The 23,982-nt window shown below is 42.6% G+C and overlaps 1 protein-coding gene across 3 annotated transcripts in view; it reads right to left on the reverse strand.

Moving 5' to 3' along the window:
- GRK3 (G protein-coupled receptor kinase 3) overlaps positions 1-23,982 on the reverse strand; it is a 127,201-nt gene that overhangs the window by 24,437 nt on the left and 78,782 nt on the right. For all 3 annotated transcript variants that reach the window (XM_041728575.1, XM_041728576.1, XM_041728577.1), the window contains 6 exons: positions 23,465-23,556; positions 19,185-19,284; positions 11,252-11,330; positions 9,446-9,576; positions 7,226-7,320; positions 3,055-3,162 (listed from right to left, as the gene is read on the reverse strand). In XM_041728575.1, coding sequence (XP_041584509.1) covers positions 3,055-3,162; positions 7,226-7,320; positions 9,446-9,576; positions 11,252-11,330; positions 19,185-19,284; positions 23,465-23,556 — 605 coding nt within the window. The remainder of the gene's footprint in view (positions 1-3,054; positions 3,163-7,225; positions 7,321-9,445; positions 9,577-11,251; positions 11,331-19,184; positions 19,285-23,464; positions 23,557-23,982) is intronic.

The raw sequence follows: 23,982 nt of genomic DNA on the forward strand, positions 1-23,982 counted from the left end.
AGACAAGCATTTCAGCAGAGGCACTGCTGGTCCATGTAAGAAGCAAATGACTATAGAAAGGAGAAGCAAAAAAAAGCTGTTGGTGACTACCTGTTCAACCTCACTGCACCACTGTGGGAAGGAAGGAAGAGAAGTGCTCTAGAGCAGACTTTGTCATCCTCGGCACTGTTGACCTTTTGGGCAAGGCAATGCTTTGTTGGGCATAGGGCCCGTCCTATGCATCATAAGATGTTTAGCAGCATCCCTTGCCTTCACCCACCAGACGTCAGAAGTAGCCCTTCCCAAAGTTGTGACAACCGAAAATGTTTCCAGGCATTACCAAGCAGCACCCCTTAGCTTCCTAGCTTCCATATCCAAGCACCCATCAGAAAAAACAGCAACTGCCACTCCCACCGATCAGCGTAGCAACACCATTGTGCCACTTGCCTCCATTCAGGTCCCAGGCCCACGGGTCCTGGCGTAAAAGCCCCCACTCTACCATATGGCGTTCTAGGCTCTCCCATCTTGACCCAGTCTCCTCAATATTCTCCCCTCAGCATGCCCAACCCTCTTGACAAACAGTGACCTGACCCACCCATGTCACCACTGGGGAAAGGCAAGCCACCCCATGTTGTCTGCTCCCTGTAGAAAACATGTTCACTTTGCTCCAGAGTCTTGGAATTGCCAGCCCCTACCAGGCCCCCTTCACAGAGCATCCCGTGTGGAATCGGCCCTGCTCTCCCAGCTTAGCCCTGGGGCCCTTTTGTGTACCCCCCACCCCCTAACCCGGGGACACTGCAGCCTGCCTTGCCCATATGTGTGGACGTCTCTACTCTCCTGCAAGCTCCTTAAAAGATGGGATGTGGCTTCCTACCTTCCTCCCACCCTCTCTCTCTCTTTCTCTCCCCAGAGCATGAAGCATAGTCTCCTACATATTGTAGGTGCTCAATCAAGTTTCCTCTAAACCATGTAAGTCAAACAACTGTCTCTTTGCCTTCTGGTTTCAGTACCCTCTCCTCTCCTGTGAATGGCTTCTGAACAAGCGACGCAGAAAATGGCATAAGACCATAAATCTTAATGGGGAAGATCCATTTAGTCCCATCTCTTACACAGCAGAAGGATTCTTTGCACGCCAGGCTCAAAAGGTGGTCCCCAGACAGTGACAGGGACCTGGCTACCTGTGAGGCACAACATTCCTTTAAATTCTTGTGTCAAACTGAAATCTTTCCCCTCCTTAAAATGCCTGCTCTTGAAAGCACTCCAGCATGAACAGAACCCCTTCATGAAGATGGATCCTCAGCCAGCCAGAAGCCAATAGTTAGGACTCCCCTAATCCTTGTACCCAGCTCTTCCAACCTTTCCATATCAGCCATGGTTTCTAGATCTTTCACCATTTTCCTCTCATCCCATTCATCCCACCCTCAGGAACACCCTCTGGATGTCTTCCTGTGGCCAAGACTCTTCTTGACAGGAGCTGCAGTGAACACAGTGCTTCCACTGAGCTCAATCAAGGACCTCATGAAGAATAAATACCTCCCAATTCAGTACTCCAAATCTGACATGTGGCCAGATACAACAGGATTTACTTTAATAGCCGCAAATCACACTGCTGGCATATTGTTCATAAATAAATTTTCAGATCTTTTAAAAACAATGTCAGGCCAGATCATCCTCAGTTTCTATGTGTGGACATTATTATAAACAGACTAGTATCAAACAAAGAAAAGACATGAATCAAGCCCTAAATACATGGCTTTGCAAGTTTCCCTGTGACATTTTACTATTGATTTTTCAATCCTGACTTGATGTATTCAACAGTTTTACTGTTGCATAGAATTTTATGGTCTCAAAATCCCGGGGGTATGGATTCAGTACCTCCAACCCCATCTCACGGGGTCTACCTCCATGCATTCACCACACATACAGAGACTCCACCAGGTGGAAGGACGTCTCATGTGGGAAGTGGTTTTCTCTGGCCTGTCTTGCAAAACTCTCTAATTAGGTCAGCAAGTCTGATGATGTGGATTAGGGCCATCCAGGCTCCACAAATAGAGTAATTCAATTAAGGACCAACAGGACCTGACTCTGGGGGCAGTAACATGATTTTGTTTCCCAAGTGAAAACGGTGAACAGAGAACAACTAGATTATCAGGGTCCTAGGGAAGCATCAAGGGTGCTGGGAACCTAATTTGGGGCGAAACACGTAATCCAGCCCCTTTGCTGAATGTACTAATTATGGTAAGAAGATGTGGCAGTGCTCAACGAGGCTTCCCAGTGGAAACGTGAAAAGCTTAGCAAATGACCAAACCTGTGTTCACAGCAGAAACATGAGAGGGAGAGTCTTGACCAGGAAATTTTAAAATAAAGTACTTTTTGTATCTTTGTGGATGAAAATGACCAAAAACATGTATTGAAACTTCAGATTTCCATTCTGGTTGGCTGAAAATTTCTAAAAATTAATGGAAGTATTTAACATAATCGTTGTGCTCAATATGAGGACATTATTTTTGACAGTGCCTTCCCTAACCCTTCTGCTCTACTTCTCCATTTCTAGTAGTTGAGAACTAACACCAATTAATTAAAAACACAAAATTACACACAGTTTCATTTTGTGTTTTACAAAAAGCAAATTAGCTTTGGCATGCTCCCGCACCTGCACACTTTTAAAATCAGTTCATTTCGGGTCTTGGGCCTTTCTTGTCACCCTCAAAACACTGAATGTTGGTGAGACAATCATGAGTAAATGACTCCTAACAACAACAACAAAAAAATCATCCTACCTTCTTCAATTATGCACATTTTAAAATAACACTTATGCCTCCAAAAAAGGCTTATCAATGGGACTTCAAAGCAGTGTTATTTTAGATTTAAATGTGTTGACATTCCTATAAGGTATGGAACAAACCTTTTGCCTAACCGTTCATGGGAGTGAAGCTCTCGCTTTGATAGGGCAGAAAGAACTCTGGTCATTGTCTAGATTAGCATGGTGGTAAGGCTTAACAATGTCTAACTAGCCTGGACTCTGATCAGAGGACATGCTGTGGCAACAGTACGGGAAGGATGCATTTCACTCACCCTCGCAGAAGCTTGAAAAGCATGCAACCCAGGGAGAACCAGTCGGCACTGCTGTCATACGCTGCCCCCTTCTGCAGCACCTCGGGAGCCATGTACCCATGGGTGCCACTAGAGAGAAGAAAGTGTACATGCGGTTATCAGAGTATGCCCATTGTATAACACATTAACAGCTCAGCCCAGAGGTCCAGACATCATTTGTTGAATTGCACCCACTATAAACAAGGGGGAGGGCACAATGGGGATTCCACACAACATGATTCATGGAACACCCAATGAGAAGACAACCTTTTCGGTCTTAATTACTATAGGAATGAGTAGAAACAAATTATAGTATAATTTTAATATGAAAAAATTCAGGCTCCAGTCTCAGAAGGGAAATCTGAACCACGTTAGTCTTTTTGCACGACAGCTAATGAAGAGGTCTCCTGCCTGCTCCAGAGCTAATGAGGACTTAGCAAGGGTTGTGGTAGGGTGGGGTCTGGGAGGGGAAGGTAAGCAGGCACCTACAGGTGGTGCCATGGACCTGAAGGGATGGGGACACCCCTCCTGTGTGGCACCACCCTCCGTGCTAGGACCTGAGCTGGTACATGCTAAGGGTAGGGGCTACTCACACAGTCTGCATGGCAGAGACAGACCCCAAAGGAGTGGGTAAGACATGAGGGTGCAAGCCAACAGGTACAAAAGATTGAGAAATTCTATGTCAAATTTTGAGGGCTGCCGACAGGTCAAATGACTGCTAAGCAAACATGAGGACGGTTTTCAGGAAGTTGAGAACAAGATTTGCAAGGACAACCATTTGATCTTGATTTGCACTACTCTGTATCTCTGAACCCCCTCCCATTGTTCCATTCACCACTCTTCCTTAAGGGTCTGAGCGTGCACCATTTCACGTAAAGAGCGAGAGGCAGCTCATAGGGGGCTTTCAAAAATACAGCCTGAAAAAGTTCCTACAAAGGCCATACTCGCCAAAGTGTCCACCCTCATTGATCTTCCTTGACGAGGTGGGTGATAAGAGGACACCTGTATCATGCAGGGTTGCCATGTGGATTACACATTTGTAATGGATGTAGAATGGTGCTGGCACAGAAGAAATCTATGTCTCTAGTCTTATTTTATTACAATCACACTTAGGTTATGCGTACTGAGAATCTGTTCAGAAAAGTGATTCTGGATCACTCATTAATCTTTCCTGATCCAGGCTCAGCACTGGGCCCAGTGCTGTTTAAAGAGTCCTAACTTTGGAAAACTGCTCTGAAGCAGTGAAAATGGGTGCTGCCCCATCAAAGAAGGTCCAGCAACCTGGATAAGTTCCACTGTCTGGAATCCTAAGTCTGACAGCATAAGGCCATCCAGCCATGCTGTGAGGGCACTGGAGATTTCTATGAGGGGCATCTGAATCAGTCTCTGCGAAGGGTTAATTTCTGTGTTGCCCAGAAAGACCTTTGTGGTGACCTTAAAGCCTATGATTCTCAGAATCAAAACCCAATTCTGGAATGGAAAGTACTGCAAGGATAAACACAGGAGGCTAATGCAGGCCAGCTCTCTAAGCTGACATGGGACACAATCAGAGCCAAATACCGTACCACATACCATGTGGCTTTCTGATTCTGACTGCATGGCAGCTATTGGTGCTCCCTGACATTTCTCACTGACCATCTGAACTACTCTGAATTCTGAAAGAACACTTGGAGGTTTTGAGATACTGTGACATGAGACATAGCTTTGTGTTCTTAGATAAAATTAAGCTGGAACTCTAATCAGGCACTGTGTAAACTGTTCAATCCCCCAAGTCTTCCTTTGCTTTCTCTGGGCTACCACACAGTTAACTTTTAGTTTATGGTAATTCATGAGGCACTAAATGGACTCACTAGAGGGATGAAGTGGGAGCCCAAACTGGGAACCCCAACCACAGCACTACTTGTAGATGGACTGGCTAGATGAAGTCCATAGATCACATCTGTAGCTTTGAGAAGACTTCAGAAACCAAGTCCAGGGTGAAATTCTGGCCAAACATCCTCATTGGGTATGAAGTGGACCATTTCATAGTGTCAGGCAGTTCACCCATGTAGGTGTAAGGAGCCCAAGCTCTGGAGTCAGAGGTGGAGTTTAATTCTAGTCCTATAACGGGCCAGGTCTGTCACCCTGTTCAAGTTACTTGATTTCTCTGGCCTTCAGTGTCCATGCCATAAAGTAGATTATTCTACCTGCAATGCTTGGTGTTTCTGTAAAGATAAGAGCATATTCAAAGCAGCTGGCCCTGCATGCCTGGGATGGTGGATGTTCAGCTGGTGACACAGTGAGCGCGGTGGCTGCTGGCACCACTGCCACCCACACACCAGTCACTCCCTACGTGGCCAGTCCTAGGGGGTCCCCGCAGTACTGCCTGCACTTGGCACCCAGCCAATGTTACATAAAAGCTTGTTGCATTCATCAGTGGACTTGACCCTCACAACAATTGGATAAAATAAATGCCACTGTCATCTCCTCTTTAGAGAGAGGGAAGAAAGGAGGCATAGAGCTTGGAGGAGGATTCAAACCCAGATGTGCTGACTCGAAAGCCTCTGTTCTTGGGCCAGGAGATGCACTGTTAGAATAGTGGCCTCACTATCATCACGTAAACATAGAAACCAACCTTCTCAATCCTACCCCTTTCTACAGCTACTGTTTGAATCCTGAGAACAGCCCAGCCTGCCTCTCAGAGCTGACAGGTGAATTACAGTAAGAAGTGGTGCAGCTCTGTAAGGAAATAAAAAACCCCAACACTGAAAGTTAATTCCTTTGCAAGATTAACTCTTCTGAGGCTCTTGGATTCCCCTTCAGTTGTGGCTACACTAAACTGAAGAAATTAGCATACCAAATAGCTACTGCATTAAAAATTCAAACAACCCTCTTAAAACTGCCTGATGAACTTGCTGAGAGAAGCTTATGCAACCACAGGTTCTGGCCTAATAATTGTAAAGTGCTGGCAAAATGCTAATGCTATTATCGCTGGACCCCAGATTCTGCAGGAAGAGAGAAACTTGTTTACAGACTCAGTGCTATTCACCATTCACATTTGATTGAGGCTTTAAAAGGCAACTCTGATTTAATGTAGCCCCTCATCAGGTATTGTAATGCAGAACCACCTTATTTCATCAACCAGAAAGAAGGGTCTAGGGTTTATTTTCTGCATGGATGCGTAAAGTGAGACCCTTGGGAGTTTCTTCAAGCCCATTCTATAGAGTGATGAAAGCTAGCTCAATATGGACAATAAAATGTAATTTTAAAGGACTTCTGTGCTGAGAATGATACATTTACAAAGCAAAAGAATAAAGCAACACTCATCTGCTTTTCTATGAACTGCATAAACGTCCATGTTTTCCACCCAGATAAACTGATGCCGAAGGATCATAAACGAAAACCGGTGTGCATTCCCTTCTGCTTCTGCAGAGGCCTGGGATGGCACTGTCCATCCATAGAGGGGAGCGTGCAGAGGGGTCAGGTGCTGGCTGGGGGCTGTGGGGCGGGGGGGCTCCCTACATACTGTCTATTGGAGGACTGATGTAATTAATGCTCAAGTCTAACATGGCCTGCAAACAGATGATTTGTGTTTTTAATTAAAAAAAAAAAAGGTTAAAAAAAAAAAAAAAAAAAGGTTCCTAATTTTCCTTCAGGGAGAAAAAAAAAAACCATTCTGAAAATGAAGGAGAAAGCAGATGGAGAGAGAGAGAGAAGGAAGCCTGACCTCTGGGCCTCCCAGAAGAGTCACATGCAGATGCCTCTGCACCTTCCTGGGCACATGGGCTTCCCTTTATCCTCAGGACACCTTGCAGGGATTTATTATTGCTTCTACTTTCTAATGGAGAAGACTGAGGGCCAAGCAGATAAAATGACTGACTAGGGTCACACAGGTGGCATGGTCTTGGGTCTGGGGTCCCTCTCTCCACCACAGACACTCCACCCCTGTGGTCACGCTGTGGGTCCATCCATCCATGCTCCCTGAAGACAAAGGAGGCACATCCTGCTTATCTTCTCTCCCAAAACCAGGGATATGGGGCCCGGTTGATATTGATAATCACCTTTGGCAAGAAAAAGCTGGGCAAACAAGTGACCAGATTGGGGTCTACGCCAGTCAACGCATCATGGTAGAGAAACAACAGGGAGCAGTGAACAGAGCTGCTGTGCTACTCACACACTTGCATGTGGCTTCTTTTTGGAAAAGTCACAGGCCAGACCGAGATCGGATATCCTGACGTGTCCGTGTTCATCCAAGAGGATATTTGCAGGCTGAGGAGAAAGACAAGATGATCTTCAGAGACCCCAAATTGTCACAGGGCTTTGGGAATTTCTACAACTATAGGCACGTGCTATCTTATCATTTTATCCAAACACTAATTCCACACTGTCACATCCAAGTATGATACTGACAGGAACGCATTTCATGTTTAAATCCCACAGAAAAATGGCAATGCATACACAAAGGAGTCTACTCATGAGATAATGAGACACAGGGAGAGAGCTTGCAGGGGGACAACCAAAGTTCATCAGTTAAAAAATATTTCCTCCCCACCCCCTCCTAAGCCTGCGGAGAACTGAGGCCTGGCCAGAGCAGGGCGCCTCTCCACAAAGGGAGTGAGCTTCTGTGAACCACAAAGGCCTCAGGGAATGAGCCCATGAGGCACATGGCAGAAAGTAGTCACAAGAAGGTACCAACACAGACCTAAGAAATCAGAACAACAACAAAAAAAGAAATCAGAACATTCCACAGTGGGGCACCAATCCCAATGAACGGCATCTCTGCTTCTGAACATCAGTCAGTACACAGGACCTGACCGAATGACCCAGTATGACTCTGACTAAAATGTATCTATTGAGATTAGATTTAGTTGGTATAATCAGGGAAACGAAGCTCCTCTCCCTAATATACATCGAATTACAGTCATCTTAATATTTTTCTGCTAGAAATCAACAATTGTTTTGCTTGAAATAAAAATAAATGGCATGCTATTATAAAACTGAAGCATGAATAATCATGAGTGACTAGAATTCAGTTTGAATAGAAATTAAATAATACCACTGCCTACTAAATAGCTTAGAAAACAAAAAAAAAATACAGCATAAAGATAATTAGAGACCGGTTATAGATCTAAATTAAAATGTATTACAATAGCGCTTCATGGGCCTTCAGCATGTATTTTATTCTTCTGCAAAACTCACAGGAGGAAACAAAATGTCATGTGCCAACCAGTGTCTAATTAATTCTGATTCAATGAAAATACATTTTTTTCCTTCTTCATGCTCAGATGAAAACTAAGGAGATAATTCTGTAACCTTGCAGAAAGCTTTAAATTTTACAAAGTGTTTTGTGACAAAGTAAGAGTCTCAAAAATAAAATATAATATTTTAGATTCTTGGAAGGTAACCTTAAAAAGCTAAGACAGCTAATCAAAACATAGCAGCAGCTCCTGAGAAAAAGGAGCATAGTCTGTGCATTTCAGTAGTTACACTGGATTCATTCAAGAAGGAATCTGAAGAAGAAGGCAAACACATCCTCCCAGAGTGTTTTTACCCTGTTGGGAAACTCTCTCTCTGATCATTTTTCTCCTTATTACTATCTGTAACACATTTATGTATTTGCATGATCATTTCTATAATTTGTCAAGGTCCCTTTTATCTCTCTTCCTGTCTTCTGGTGGTGAGTGTCACCACAGAGGTGCTGAGCCAACTCCTAGCTCCCTTATGAATGTAGAACCCAAGACTGAGCATCATGGCCTGGAAGGGGGGAAACTTGGAATAGACTCAATGCATTTTTTTCAAGTCCAGAGAGAGAGAGAACAAGAATGAAGAAGTCCAGACACAGCAGTAGGAGGCTCTGCTCTTCAGGGATCTAAAAATCTGTTAGTGATTTTGAAGACAGTCCTAAAACAACATGAAACTCTCAGAGTGGCCTTTAGGGGAAGTTCTGAAGGCTGATCGATCCTGTCTCTGATGAGCGACTCAGCCATTCTATGGCCTGGTTTACCCGCGTACAGATCCCGGAAAACACATGTTCTTTGCTTCTTCTCTTTGTACATCACCAGTTCTAACACAGAGCCATGGCTAAACCAGTTGCCTAGTGAACATTAAGTGCATTACAATTAACTGTAAAATCAGCAACAGCCAAGAGACTCCTACCTTGCTTTCATTAATTAATTAAAATTTTTGAGTTAGTGTGTGTGCTGCACTAGGCCGAGGAGCCCATGCTGAGCTGATAGTGACAAGGAAGAAGGAAAGGAGGGCCTGAAACAAAGTTTAGAGTCTGGAGAGATGGGCCTTCACAGGGGCTGAGGTGAGGGGAATGGCAAGCAGGAACCATCTGGAGAGCCAGGACCTCAATACCTATTGTGCAGGTCCTGGAAGCAGAGTGCCTTACCTTCAGATCTCTGTAAACAACAAACCGATTGTGCATGTGTTCCAGCCCCAGGATGATTTCAGTGGCATAAAACCGCATCTCCTTCTCTGAAAACACCCCATGCTGTGAAAGGTGATAGTGCAAATCGCCCCCTGGAATGAGAGATGTAGAGGTTAATATTAAAGCCTTTCAATTCATAGGAAATGAAAATCATTGCCGTCTTAAATAGTTAAGACATAGTCGAAAAAAGGGCAAACTGCTTCTGTGTATCTGTCTCTGACTTCTGTAGTTTGACAAAACACTTTAAGAAGGATAGAGGGAACTCAAACATTACAAGACTTTCATGCAGGGATGGCCAGGACAATATATAACACAACCATCACTCTCAGATTGGCAGTCCAGCTTCCAGATGCACCTTTGGGGGCGGGGGGTGGCTAGCTTATCTGCTCTGAGTACTTATGTCCTGTCTAACAAACTGGACCAAACATGTAATGATCTAGCAGATGGCTCTAGCAACTGGCTCCGTGGACAATAAAGAAATAAGCACACAAACAAAATGATCATATTGAAAGATATTTGGTAAAACAGATACAGTAAAATTTTAACTGGCGAAATCCAGGGAGGTGGGTATTTGGGTTTTCCCCTTAAAATTCTTTCCATTTTGCTTTATGTTTGCATACTAAGATGCAAACAATTCATAATATGTTGGAAAAAGCCAATCATCATATGGGCTCAAGTTACAGAGTAACTTGGTAACAGGGTAAGGGAATTTTCTTTTTTTCTTTTTTAAGGGAATGTTCTTACACACTGTAAAGGAATAGCCTCTACTGGTCTGCAGAAATTAATGTGTGGCCAACGTTATGGCCCCTGCTTTTGCTTACCTATCTTCCCTTTCACACACATATTCCTGTACAACCACTAGCAGATAAAGATGTAAAAGATATCCAGCATCCCAGAGGCTGCCCCGCGCCCTTTCCTGGCAATGCCTCAGCTCTTGTCCCTCATCAGACCAAGGGGACTCCATTCTGACCTCTCACCAGACATTAGCTTTGCCTGTTCATGCAATCACACAGGAGACATGCTGTGGTGTCTGGCTTCTCTGACCATTATTACGTCTGGAAAATTCCTCCATGTTGTTAAATAGATCTGATTTTAAACCAAATCCTCAAAAACATAACAGAACTTCAAATGAACTTTCAAAAGAGGTTAGTTCATTTGCTGTACTGTGTGCATTTCATTTTAAGCTCTTGTTACTAAAAACATTTGACTATGGTGTCACTCTCTAGTATTAGAAAACTATTTTTCGACCTAGGACCTTCTCAACATTTGCCGGGTGATTATTCATAGCTTAAAAGATCAGTGGATGGTTGGTCTGGGCTAAGGGTACAGAACACTGGGCTAGAAGCTGTGCTGGCCACAGCCAATCCTTCAAAGTTGGTTTCCTAATACACTTCTATCTTTGCTGTACGTTCTTAAGAAGCCATTTCATTCCTAAAAGTTGAGGGTCAGGAAACATGCTAATTAAAGATCTAGGCCAGCTGCATTCCAGAAAATGAAGTTTCACTCTGCCTATTTTATGAAAATCTTTTCCAAAAAATGCAACTTCCTGGGGAGAGACTAGGAGGGCTAGACAGGAACGGTGGTCAACATTTTAAAATGAATTCTAAGGGAAACTTGAAGAGTAAGAAGGTTTCCTTAAACTTCAGAGGGAACCCAATTAATTATCTGAAAAACCCGAACTGCCAGGGTGCCTAGAAAAGTATGCACTGAGGTGTCATGTCCCAGACATGTCTTTCCCTGCATCTGGGCTTTCTGCATGTCACTCACCGTTCATCAGATCCAAGATGAAGCAGAGTTTATCTGGAGTATGGAAGGCATAGGTCATACAGACAATGAAAGGACAGTCCTAGAGAGAAAAACAAGAGTTTGTAAGAAAAAAGCTGTCCTAGGAAGTGCGTACTATCTGCTACCATATACCATCCATAGATTTTCTCATCCAGACTTCTGCCCTGTGTGTTAAGCACCAACATCTCCATGGTAACCTTAATGGTCCCAGCAAAACATATATGATAACTTGACAAAATGCATAGAGACAGAGCATTGCTAAGTGGAGCAGGTGAGGGGTGCCTGGGTGGCTCAGTCAGTTAAGTGCCTGCCCAGGGTCCTGGGTTCAAGCCCCATGTCAGGCTTCCTGCTCAGCAGGGAACCTGCTTCTCTCTCTCCTCCCCCCTGGTGTTCTCTCTTACTATCTCTGTCACTATCTCTGTCCCCTCACCTCAAATAAATAAATAAAATCTTTAAAAAAATCCTAAGTGGAACAGATTAATTCAAAGGTCTCATCTCTCTCAGATTCATTCATGACCCTTTTATCTGCATCCTCTTCAAAAGACCCAGTTTCTACAGAAAAATATTGCTGCCTTGCTAGTCTTTGTGTTGGTCTACACTATCATTCTGGCTAGTCAAATATCCATTTCAATCTCCGATTCAGACATGGGAAGCACCATATCACAGTGGGAGGAAATATCTATATTATTGTCTTGAAATATGAGTATAGAAAGGGAATTCAACTAGTTTTCTTTTTTTTTTTTTAAGATTTATTTATTCATGAGAGACACAGAGAGAGAGAGAGAGAGAGAGAGAGAGAGGCAGAGACATTGGTAGAGGGAGAGGCTCCATGCAGGGAGCCCGACGTGGGACTCGATCCCAGGACTCCAGGATCATGCCCTGGGCTGGAGGCAGGTGCTAAACTGCTGAGCCACCCAGGGGTCCCTCAAATAGCTCAAAGTGGAAAAATAAACCAGGGTCAGGGATTGAATAATTCAACTGTAAAGATGACAGTTTTCCCCAAAGTAATCTAGAGATTCCATGCAATTAAAATGGAAATGGGGGATCCCGGTACGGAGCCTGCTTCTCCCTCTGCTTCTCCCTCTGCCTGTGTCTCTGCCTCTCTCTCTCTCTATCTCTCTCTCTCTTTGTCTCTCTCTATGTCTATCATGAATAAATAAATAAGATCTCTTAAAAAATAAAATAAAATGGAAATGGACGAGCTAATTCCAACGACAAGCTTCCAATGATGAGCTGATTGTATTTTATGAAAATGTACATAACTAAGAAAAGTAGAGACATTCTAGAAGAAAAACAAAGCTGGAAAAGTCACATCACCAGATATTAAGACTTATTTTATATATATATATATATATATATGACTTATTATGAAGCAACAGTAAATCAGACAGTGTGGTAGAAGCCCAAGGACAGAAAAACTGACCAAGAGAACAAACCTGAGGATCCTGAAACAGACTCAAGTATACAAGTATAAACGGTCAACTGATTTATGATAAAGTGACACAACAGGGTGGGGGGAAAGGATGGCCTTTTCAATCCACGGCATTGGAGCAACTGGGTATTTGTACAAGAGTATGTAAACTTCAACCCCTACCTCATACCACACATGAAAGTCAACTCCAGGTAGAGAAAGGTCTAGAGAGAAAACAATAAAGCTTCTAGAGGGAAACAAGGAGAATATCTTCATGACCTTAGGGTAAGTAAAGATTTCTTAGGCCACAAAAAAGCACTAACAGTAAAAATATTGCTAAACTGGACTAAAATAAAGTTAAGAACTTCAGTTCTTCATAAGATACCATTAAGAGAGTAAAAAGGCAATTCACAGAATAGAAGATACTTGTAATCTGTAAACACATAAAGGACTCATATTTAGAATATATAAAGAACTCTAATAAATCAATAAAGAAAAAGGCAAATAATCCACTAGAACAATAGCAAAAAATGGTAGTAGTAGTAATAATAATTAATTAATTTAAAAGATGGGCACTTCACATAAGAGACATCAAACAGCTCACAAGCTTAGGAATTCAGATGCTGGCCTACACTGGTCCCCAAGGAAATGTGTTATCACTAAAACCCATGAGAATGGCTAAAATTAAAAAGACTGACAATACCAAGTGGTTGGAAAGATAGGGTGGAAATGGAAATCCCATATATGGCTCCTGGGAGCATAAAATGGCACTAGTGCTATCTGCCAAAGCTGAGCACCATCTGCAAACCCTATGAGCTAGCATTTGCACTTCCCAGTATACACCTCACAGCAACCTAGACTTCTGTGCACCAAAGAGAACTGCATGAGAATGTTCCTCACAGCACTATTCAAGATAGTCTGAACTGGGAAAGAATGCAAATAAATGTCTGTCAATGTTAGAATAGATATGTTAATTGTCGTATATTTGTGCAGTGGAATACTAGACAACCAGAGTCAGCAAGTTTTTTTCCAAGGGGCTAGTCAGTAACTGTTGCTAGTTTTACAGACTCCATACAGTCTCTGCCCCATTTTTTATACAATCCCTTAAGAATGTAAATCATTCCTAGCCCATGGGATGTGCAGAAATAAAGGCTACAAAGCAGATCTGGTCCATGGGCCACACATAGCTTTCTGACCTCTGCTATGTAGCTGCAGAAGGTACTGCTGCTGTGTGCAAAGACACAGGTGGATCTCATATGCAACACTGAGCGACAGAGGCCAGACGCAAAAGAGTACATTTAGACAAAGTCTAAACATAGGCAAAGCTAAATTATGGTGTTAGAAATCTGGGCAGTGGTTAGCTTGGGCGAGGGATAGGTGACCAGAAGAGGCACAAGACTTCTAGAATACGGGTAACCTTCCATCCCTTGAACTGAGTGCTAAGCCACATCTATGACTAGGTCTGTTCAGACTCTATATACAGTGTATACTCGCCATTCAAAGGATTCAAATAAAAATTGGCAAAAAAATCTATATCCACAGAAAGAAAAAAATATTAAATTTCACAGAAAATATTCAAGTTTCAACAGAATAATCTTACACTGAATTTGCATTGTCCAAACCACTATTTTAAGGGCAGACTGATAAATCTCAGTTAACCCCTTTCTATAACAGAGATTCAAGAACTTGAATTCAATTCCCATATATCTTCCAGAGGAAAGTACTCCAGAATCAATTACAGATTTCATTTTGTGATTACACATTTTGCCTTAAAACACTGTTGAGATGGTGTTAGTGATTACTGATCTCAAGCCTGATTTTGCTTTAAATAGGCAAGATAAAAGTGCTTTCCATTTTCTGTTAAACACCATGTGGCCTTCCTAGAGGGTGGTGTGGGGGGAGTCCCTCTTGGAACCACTTAGTGAACCACCTTTCTAATAGCCTGCTGAAGACGGCTCATTCTGTTTTTTTTGTTTGTTTTTGTTTTTAAGATTTTACTTATTTATTCATGAGAGACACAGATACAGAGAGAGAGAGAGAGGCAGGGACACAGGCAGAGGGAGAAGCCGACTCCATGCAGGGAGCCAGATGTGGGACTAGATCCTGGGTCTCCAGGATCACGCTCTGGGCCAAAGGCAGGCGCTAAATCACTGGGCCACCCGGGGATCCCCTGCTCCTTTCTTAATGCAGGTCCCCACACACTCTGTTTCCTGATTTGAAGAGCAACTGGGCTGCAGCACAGAGAGGCTGATGGAACCAGACCTTAGTAAGGCCAGAGTCTTTCCCAGCTTGAGATGGCCACTGCACTCAAGGAGACAAGGAGACAAGTGGACTCTGCCAAGGGGTATTTCTGAACATGATGGGATATGATCCTTCCAATAGTAGCCCTGAGGAAGTAGCAAAAGGTGAAAAAGGTTCAATTAAGGTATTGTCAATTTAGACTCACAGGCTAAATAGAAGGGCCCTTTAAGAAAAAAAAAAATCACCTGATCCAACCTGTTTATTTTTAAGACAAGGAAACTAAAGCCCTAAAAAGGGGAAATGACTTGCCTGAGGTCACAAAGACATGTGGTAGCCAGGCAAGATCTCAACCCCAAGTCTCCTGACCTTGTCCAGGGTTCTACCGTATGCTGCTTACAAAGGCAAGGTTTCTATAGCAATGTAAAGGGAAAGTTCAGCTAAAGGGGTATGACTCAGTTATCTCCATGTTGACTGCAGTCTCTCACCTCTCAGATACTGGGCAGATACCACATCAGGGCTCCCATGAAGCTCAAGATACAAAGAACCAAATACGGGGCCAATACGACAAAACAGGCAGCAATTAATGATGGTGCAGATAGAGTTCCAAACATAACCATGGTTAAGATGTTTTGTCTTGATTACAAATTAAAGGTAATTGGGGTGTCTCGGTGGCTCAGTCGGTTAAGCATCCACCTTCTGCTCAAGTCATTATCCTGGGAGTCCCGGGTCCAGCCCCACCTCAGGCTCCCTGCTCAGTGGGGAGTCTGCTGCTCCCTCTGCTCCTGCCCCCTGCTTGTTCTTTCTCTCTCTTTTTCTTTGTTCTTTTTCTTGTTCTTTCTCTACCTTTTTTTAAAAGATAAAATCTTAGGAAAAAAAAAAAAGAACAAATTAAGAACAATAAGAACTAGTGGATCTTTTGGAGGTAAGACCCTCAGTGAGGATTTCCTACAGGTAGTCAGCAAGGTAGCCCATGTTCTGTAGCAACTCTGTGAAACTGTGATAAAATACACCATGGAGTATTTAAGAAAATTCTCCACCCTGCATTCAGAGGAAGGCTTATATTATTTTCCTGCCTCAAACGCTTTGTCTCCAACTGCTGTGAGATTTTTTAAAAATCCCTAGCACTGGCCTAGAAAGTTCTTTACATTCTGGTCCAGCCTCTCCTGGTCTTTCTCCCTCTCCAGCTTCATCTTGTGCTAGTCACACACCACATCAGACTCCAGCTCTGTTGAACCTTCCCTGTAGCCCTCAAACCCTCCCAAAGTGCTCAGGACCCAGACACGTGCTGACACCTCCTGTGACTTCCAAGGATCATCCACTGTCACTTCCACTCTGTTAAGTGCCTCCTGAGCACTGGGTCCCCGTCCCATGGCTCCTGCCACACGCCCTCATTATCTATACATTCCTGAGATCAGAAGAACAAGATAACCTCTCATTCCATGCAGAGCAAAGACCACAGTCAAGTTTTGGGAGCCCCATCCTGTAGCAAAATGCCTGGCACAATCTAGGCACTCCACTATGGTTCAAGGAATGAAGGAGTAACACTTTTGAGGACATGACAAGACTGTTTAATGAAGGTGCTAATTGCTTTTTCCCAGCTAGGCACATACTTATCGTGGTGCTTAAACCTGAAGATTTCCCTTTTTACTATTCTAGAATTAGAGAAGCATACCAGTAACAGTACTTCCCACTGTCTCTTTGAAAGATCAGGGGAAGGAACACTCAATTTGAGATTGGAAGGAAAAACAAAAAACTTCCAGTAAAAAGAAAACTGTAATGAGTGACTTCAGTTCAGTTTCCTGCCAGCACCTGGGAAACCACGCTGATACAGGCTGATCTGAAGTTTAACCTACTGAGGCCATTTAAAACAAAAGTTCATTAAAAAAAGTTCATAAAAAGTAGCCTTTGATTAGCAAAAAGGAAAGAAGGAGGTAAGGAAGGAAGTAAGGAAGGAAGTCAATCAGTCCAAATAGCTTTATTACAAGTCTTTTGGCTAAATTATGTATCATTTTTTTAAAGCCTTTATTTTTAAGTAATCTCTATACCCAACATGGGGCTCAAACTTACAACAGGAGATCAAGAGTTGCATGCTCTCTGGCTGAGCCAGCCAGCTGCCCCCTGGTTAAATTATATATTGGTAAGTAAACACCAAACAAAACAAAAAAGGCCCCCCAAATTCCCCAAAAACAAAAAAGCCAAGTTTGATACTTGAATAAAAAAATATAAGCAATTCTTTAAAGTTAGCTCAAAATAGTAGACTGGTTTTTTATTTATTCCTTTAGAGGGTAAGACTGGTGAGGAACCATACATACTGCTATTGCTTACCTCTATTCCCCTTCATCTGAAAAAAATAAATATAAAAATGCTACATGATCATTGCATACATAATTTTCCAACACCAAAGATTTCTTTTTCCATAAGCTTTCTTGAGAAAAAATACCCAAGGTATTGGAGATAACTCATTAAAAATTAATATTTTAATTACCACTTAAAATCTGGAGTAAGTATACATCCATGTTTGAAATATAAGACAATGACATTTCTGATAGAAACTAGAAACCGATGCCATTCATACTGATTTCAATATAGTGTGCAAGCTGCTCAGTCTCCATTCCAATTAGTTGAAAATGTGGTCATGCACACAGGATAAACTCTTATTTCAAATGCTTAATATCCATATGTTGGGAGACAGAGGCACATAGTTAGAAATTATTTATAGCTATGGCATTTTCACTTATTTTACGGTTGAGCTAAATTATGATAATCTTATACTTCAGTAGCAAATAACCTTTCCAAAACTGCTTAAAACTGCTGCTAGAATAATATAAACTGCAATATGATAAATGTAGGTATAAACAAAAAACATGGGGCCAAACAGGTGACAATAGGAAAGGAACAATAGGGGATGCCTAGGTGGCTCAGTTGGTTGGGCTTGTGATCTCAGGGACCTGGGATCAAGCCCTGTGTGGGCTCCACGCTCAGCAGGAAGTAGCTTGAGATTCTTTCTTCCTCTGCCCCCTCCCCCACCCAACCCTGTGCTCACTTGCACGTATGTTACTGTCTTTAATAAATAAATTGAAATCTTAAAAAAAAAAAAAATGAAAGAAAAAAAATGAACACTAGCCAGGGAGTCCACAGACTCTGGGCAAAGAAATCTCTCTGGGTCTCAGGTTCCTTGCTTACTAGTTGAAAGGGATCCTTTGTTCACCATTAAAATCTGATTCCTTAATCCTCTGGGTAGGGATGACCCTATTTAGAACCCAGCTAGGATATTTGGAGGTCATGCCCTCCCCAGTATATCTCACTGCAGATAAACCCTTTTGGCTCAGCATTTAACCTTAAATTCCCATATGAGGTACTCAGCATGAGTTTGGCCACTCCATTGTCATTTCCTGAATGAGGCCCTGAATCCCTGAGCTCCTCTGGATGCTGGATGACAGGCTCACTGGTGCACGTGGGCATGCCCAGGTTGGACACTGAGTTTTTCTGGGTGTCTTTATACACATCTGCTCAAATAAATAAAAGAAAGCTTTGCTTGTGGGTCATACCATTCACTGCAAAAGAAGCCAGAAACGGGACACTGTTTCACAAAAAGACACTGGGTAAAAATTTTTGGCAAAAAAAAAAGTTTTGGGCACATGCTAAGCTAAAAATCCTAGCTTGACAGACAAACACAATGTCCAACAGGTGGAAACATCCTCTTGGAAATGGAAATGAGCAAAGTCCACAATAGGTAAAAAGCAGCCAGACAGATAACTTTAGTGACTGGGGACAGATTCAAATGCAAATCAGGTTTGAGTAAACTGAGATGTTTCTCTATTTGTTTACAGAGGACGAGAGCTGCTTTCCTCCTTGTACTCCTCCTTCTCTGGGCTGGTCCTCCATCATGCAATCAGTTCTTAACTAGACTCAAGTGATTTCATTGTTGATGCCATGATTACTTCCTGCCCTCCCTAGAACCATATTCTGCAAAGAAGGAAGCCATAAACAGCCACTAAAGGCAAGAAGCCGTGGGTGTGCATGATGATGGTCGCTAACACTTCTCTAACTCCCAAATTAAACAGAGATAATATGAGAATTACACACTATTTATATTAACTTAGTGCTGCTCTTCCCTGCTATAAATTCTAATGCACCCAGGAATTGGCTAGCTGCATAATTTGTTGGAAAAGAATGCCTGTATTTTAAATAAATTGTCCTGATACCTAAAACCAACCAACCAATGAATACAAAAACAAGCAGCACTCGAAAAGGAATACTTACCCCTGTACTCACAAGAGATAACATAATCCTCTCATTTAAGGCTAATGTTTCTCCTTGTTTCATCTTGATCCTCTTCTTATCCAAGCATTTCATTGCATACCTGGAAACATAAATGTTACTGAAAAAAGTATACTGAAAATATATCTTTGCTGCTTTAAATGGTACACATCATACTGGGGAAGGTTTCTAAAGATTTGGGAAGTGTCTAAGAGAAGCAAAATGGTACCTGAGTGTCATGGAAAAAAGAATTTGTATGTATTAAGAAAAAAATTAAATGCCCCCTCCAGGAGATAGAGCATATCTTCCCATTAGTACATAAGGGCTGCACAGAGTAAAAGTTTCTTTCTAAGAGAACCGTATGGAGGAGAGGGACCAGGACATTACAGTGGAGGAGCCTGACAAATACGACCTCAAGCAAGCGGTCAAAGTCCGCATCAACAGTGATGAGTCATGTTAATGACAGGATGGGCACCCCGATTTGATGTGATGACAATGGTGTTTTCCTTTGGGGTCCTGCTTCCAAAAGCCCACAGCTCCAGTGTAACCATGACAAAACATGCCTAAATTGGAAGACATTCTACAGAATCCCTGACCAGTACTCCTCCAATCTGTCCAGGCCATCAAAAACAAGGAAGTCTGCGCAACTGTCACAGCCTAAAGGAGCCCCAGGAGATGTGATGACTTAAATGTAACATGAGATCCAGGAAAAGAAAAAGCCACTGGGTAAAAACGAAGGAAATCTGAATAAAGTGGAGATTTCAGTTAATGATAACATACTGGTATTAGTTCACTTGTTGTGACCAATGTAAGACAGGGATACTGGGTGTAGGTCATGGGAACTCCCTGTGCTATCTTTTAACTCTTTTCTAAGCCTAAAACTATTCTAAAATTTAAAAAAAGTTTCTTTTTAAAAAAATACAGCAATAATTAAGATATTTCTGTCATTACATTAATAGAAGTTCCAGTCCAGTAAGAGCATAAAGTAGAGGGATATAAATAAATTCGGTGAAATAAATTTTGTATGTATCATTGCTGCCCAGGGCCACTATGTGTATATTGCGGGGGAAAGGGATATGTGTATAATATTTAGCATTTAGGAACTGTGATTTTAGCAGTGGTTGAGTTTTTTTTTTTTAATCTAGTTACCCATGAGACACACAGAGATAGAGGCAGAGACACAGGCAGAGGGAAAAGCAGGCTACCCGTGGGGAGTCTGATATGGGACTTGATCCCAGGACCCTGGGATCACGAACTGAGCCAAAGGCAGATGCTCAACCACTGAGTGAGCCACCCAGGTGTCCCAGCAGTTCTGGTCAAGATTTTATAAGAGTACACAGTGTAAGACTCTAAAACACTGACAAGCAACAAAATGAAAAGGCAAGGTATGTGCTCAAAAAGGCACATCCTGAAATGCTACCTTATGGATTTTGGGGGGGGGGTGTTTGTTATTGTTTTTAAAGATTTATTCATGAGAGGCACAGAGGGAGAGGCAGAGACACAGGCAGAGGGAGAAGCAGGCTCCCTGTGGGGAGCCCTATGCGGGACTCGATCCCAGGACCACAGGACAACCCGAGCCAAAGGCAGACACTCAACCACTGAGCCACCGAGGTGCCCCAATAGATTTGTTTTTAATTTTTTTTAAAGTAATTTCCACACCCAACGTGAGGCTCGAACTCAAGACCCAGAGATCAAGAGTCATATGCTTTACCAACCGGGCCAGCCAGACTCCCCTGATTTGTTTTTAATCATGATATTTAAGTTATAATATTTCAAATAATAAAAAGAACCAATAAGATTTTTATATGAAAGTTAGTGGAGAAGAAACAGTTGACAACTTAAGCTTTTTGAAAACTTGGCACAAGCTCCAACTAAGAAAATACAGACATATTATTTGGCATGCTCTATTACCACAGGTTGAAGAAAGCAGGACGATTTTTCAACAGAAAGCAGAAAGGAAATTTTTACAAGGGTTTCAAGGGCTTTAGAAATCTGGTACATGACTATAAATCACCACTGATGGACCACTTTATAAGACCCAGACAACTGTCTGGCTGTGATAGGACCCAGAAAATCCATTTGTTTCTAACTGATCATAACTTACAATGTCATGACTTATAACAAAACAGAGATGGATGCTCAAAGCTGCTCATTTTATCTACTCTTCCAAGAGTTCTCTATAACAAATCCACTGATGGAGATATTAATTTGCATAATTATGGGACTGGATATTGAGAACATGTGAAGTGGCATGTTCGTTAAATATTTAATTTTCGGGACACCTAGGTGGCTCAGTCGGTTAAGTGTCTGCCTTTGGCTCAGGTCACGATTCTATGTCCTGAGATTGAGCTCCACATCAGGCTCCCTGCTCATTAGGGAGTCTGCTTCTCCATCTCCCTCTGCTGATCCCCCTGCTTATGCACATACACTCTCTCTGTAAAATCAATAAATAAAAATTTTTAAATACTTAATTTTTGTGATGAATTTTCAAGATGTTTCATATCACTTCTATCACTAGCCCCTTCCACGATGGTGTCTAGTAAATAGTTTAAATTGCAGACCACAGAAGCTGCCATACATGGGCCTTGAGCTGCTGGGTTGAGCAAGTTTGCTTCCACTGGCTTCTGAGGTAGATGGCAGTTCCAGAGCCAAGACAATGTAACTGGCAGCCTGGGGACTGGAAGGACGCACTCCTGGATTAACAGGGACTGAATCTGGCCACTGTCTAGCTGTGGGATTCCTGGTAAGTGTCTACCCTTAATCTAGAAAGTGGAAGACAGTTTTCCAAACCCTGAGGATCCTGTGAAATAACACATGTAATGAAGAAACACGGTGATAGTATGACTTTCTACATTGCGTGGCAGATTAGCAGATCAGCAGCTCTCCTAAACACCTAGACAAGCAGTAGTGAGGAAGGAAAATAAACAATCAGTGAGATGGAATAGGTGAAGAGCACATCACTTAGGGCCAGAGCCCACCATGGTACTACAGAAGGGGGATGAAAGGCCCATTGGCAGAGGACTGTTCATTAATACTGACTATGGAGGAGGTAGTGGTCTGCAGGCTTTACGATGTATTATCTCATTCAAGTCTAACAACAAGGAAGTATTTTCCCAATCCTACAAACGAGGAAGTGGAGGCACAAATTTCATGCAAGCCCGATCTGTCCTGGCTGAGGGACACCCAGACCTGCACTCTGGATCACCAGGCCATCTGGTCTCAGCACGGCACCAGACTACAGACGCCCCAGTGCCAGACCCTGGGTTCACCCTGCACAGGGCCCTACAACAGGAAGAAGACCAGTGGGCATAAGTCAGGGAATGTAAATTTCAGTCGCCACATGATAAAAATCATATCCATTATTGGACCTGTCTGAAGACTAAGAGGGCAACTTCGCAGAGCTGTTGGTGCCCAATCACAAGGAGGACCTGAGTGGAGGCTGAGTGACAATGCTACACAATGCTCAGGGGTGGCAGGGGGAGGTGGGCACTGAACTCGGTGACCTCATTTACTCCTTACACTGGCTCAGTGAGGTTATCAACCAAGCTGCACAGACTACTCTACTTTCCCATGGTTTTAACATGCCTGTCACTTGATCCCACTTGTAGCTCTGGGTCTATCAAACTATATTTTCCCATTCTCTTTTGATTCTAGATATATGTTCACTTCAACAAACTGCTTCTATATTTAAAAACAAAATTTTTTCCCCTTGCACTACTTAAGAACTCCACCATTCACCTTCTGCAAGAACCTCATGCCCGGCTTATGTGCACATAATTGCCTCATACCAACCTCCTCCTGTAAGATAAACAACTAAGATGGTGATGGAGGCCCACAATCATGATCCTTGTAGCAGGGAATACTTCTCACCCAGTGCTTGAGCTACCCATCTGTGGAACTGACATCTCTTGGAATGCTATGCCACCCCAAGGTTCATATGCTGAATCACAGGTGGGCCACTGTTTAGAAGATAATGTCTCTCCTGTGCAAAGCAGAGAATTCTTTGCAGCAAGATCAGACCAGGAGGCTATACATAATGCTCCTTCTTGGTCACCTCCAGATCCCAGGCTCCTTTACCCACAGCCTGAACCACAGGGGTTCATGACACAGTTACTGGCTAACTTTCCTTTTAACCCTAAGAGGTGGAAGTTCCAGCTGATTGTTCTCATTGATAATGCTTAACAACATACAGCCTATTTCTTTCTGACAAGTGAAATGATGGGTTTCCATAAATCTATGTAGGCATTTTCTGTTGATGCAAGCATAAAACCCATAGCACTTACATTTTTCCAGTGTCTGCTTTCCTGCAACCGTATACTTCACCAAATCCTCCTCGTCCAATGATCCTATGTACACTGAAATCATTCATGGTCAACTGTGAATTCAAAACACGAAAGGGATACACAGCGTTGTATTAAAATTATGTTGTTGTTTGCACGTAAAACATAGTTGTTAAAACAGCCATCTGACAGAGGGATCTGCCCTGTGACTGCTCTAAAAGATGGGATGTGAAAGGTAGAAAGATTTTCTAGAACCTCCTTCTGCTCTACCCCCAAAATGCACAAAAGGCAGGCAAATGGGAAGACAACAGTGTGGGAGTCGAGTTAGATTGTTTTTTCAAATCTCCTAAATGTTAGGTTATAAGATGTATACCTTGAAGGCAAGGGAGTGTGAAATTTCTAGTCAAAATGAAAAGCATCCTTAGCTACTCCGAAACCAGAAATTTGGGAACAGCTCCACAATTCCGGGAATTGTCATGGTAGAAGAGGAAGTCTACATCAAGAGCATCTAGGTTTTCTTA

Source organism: Vulpes lagopus, chromosome 14 (assembly GCF_018345385.1).
Source record: "Vulpes lagopus strain Blue_001 chromosome 14, ASM1834538v1, whole genome shotgun sequence".
Classification (NCBI taxonomy): domain Eukaryota; kingdom Metazoa; phylum Chordata; class Mammalia; order Carnivora; family Canidae; genus Vulpes; species Vulpes lagopus.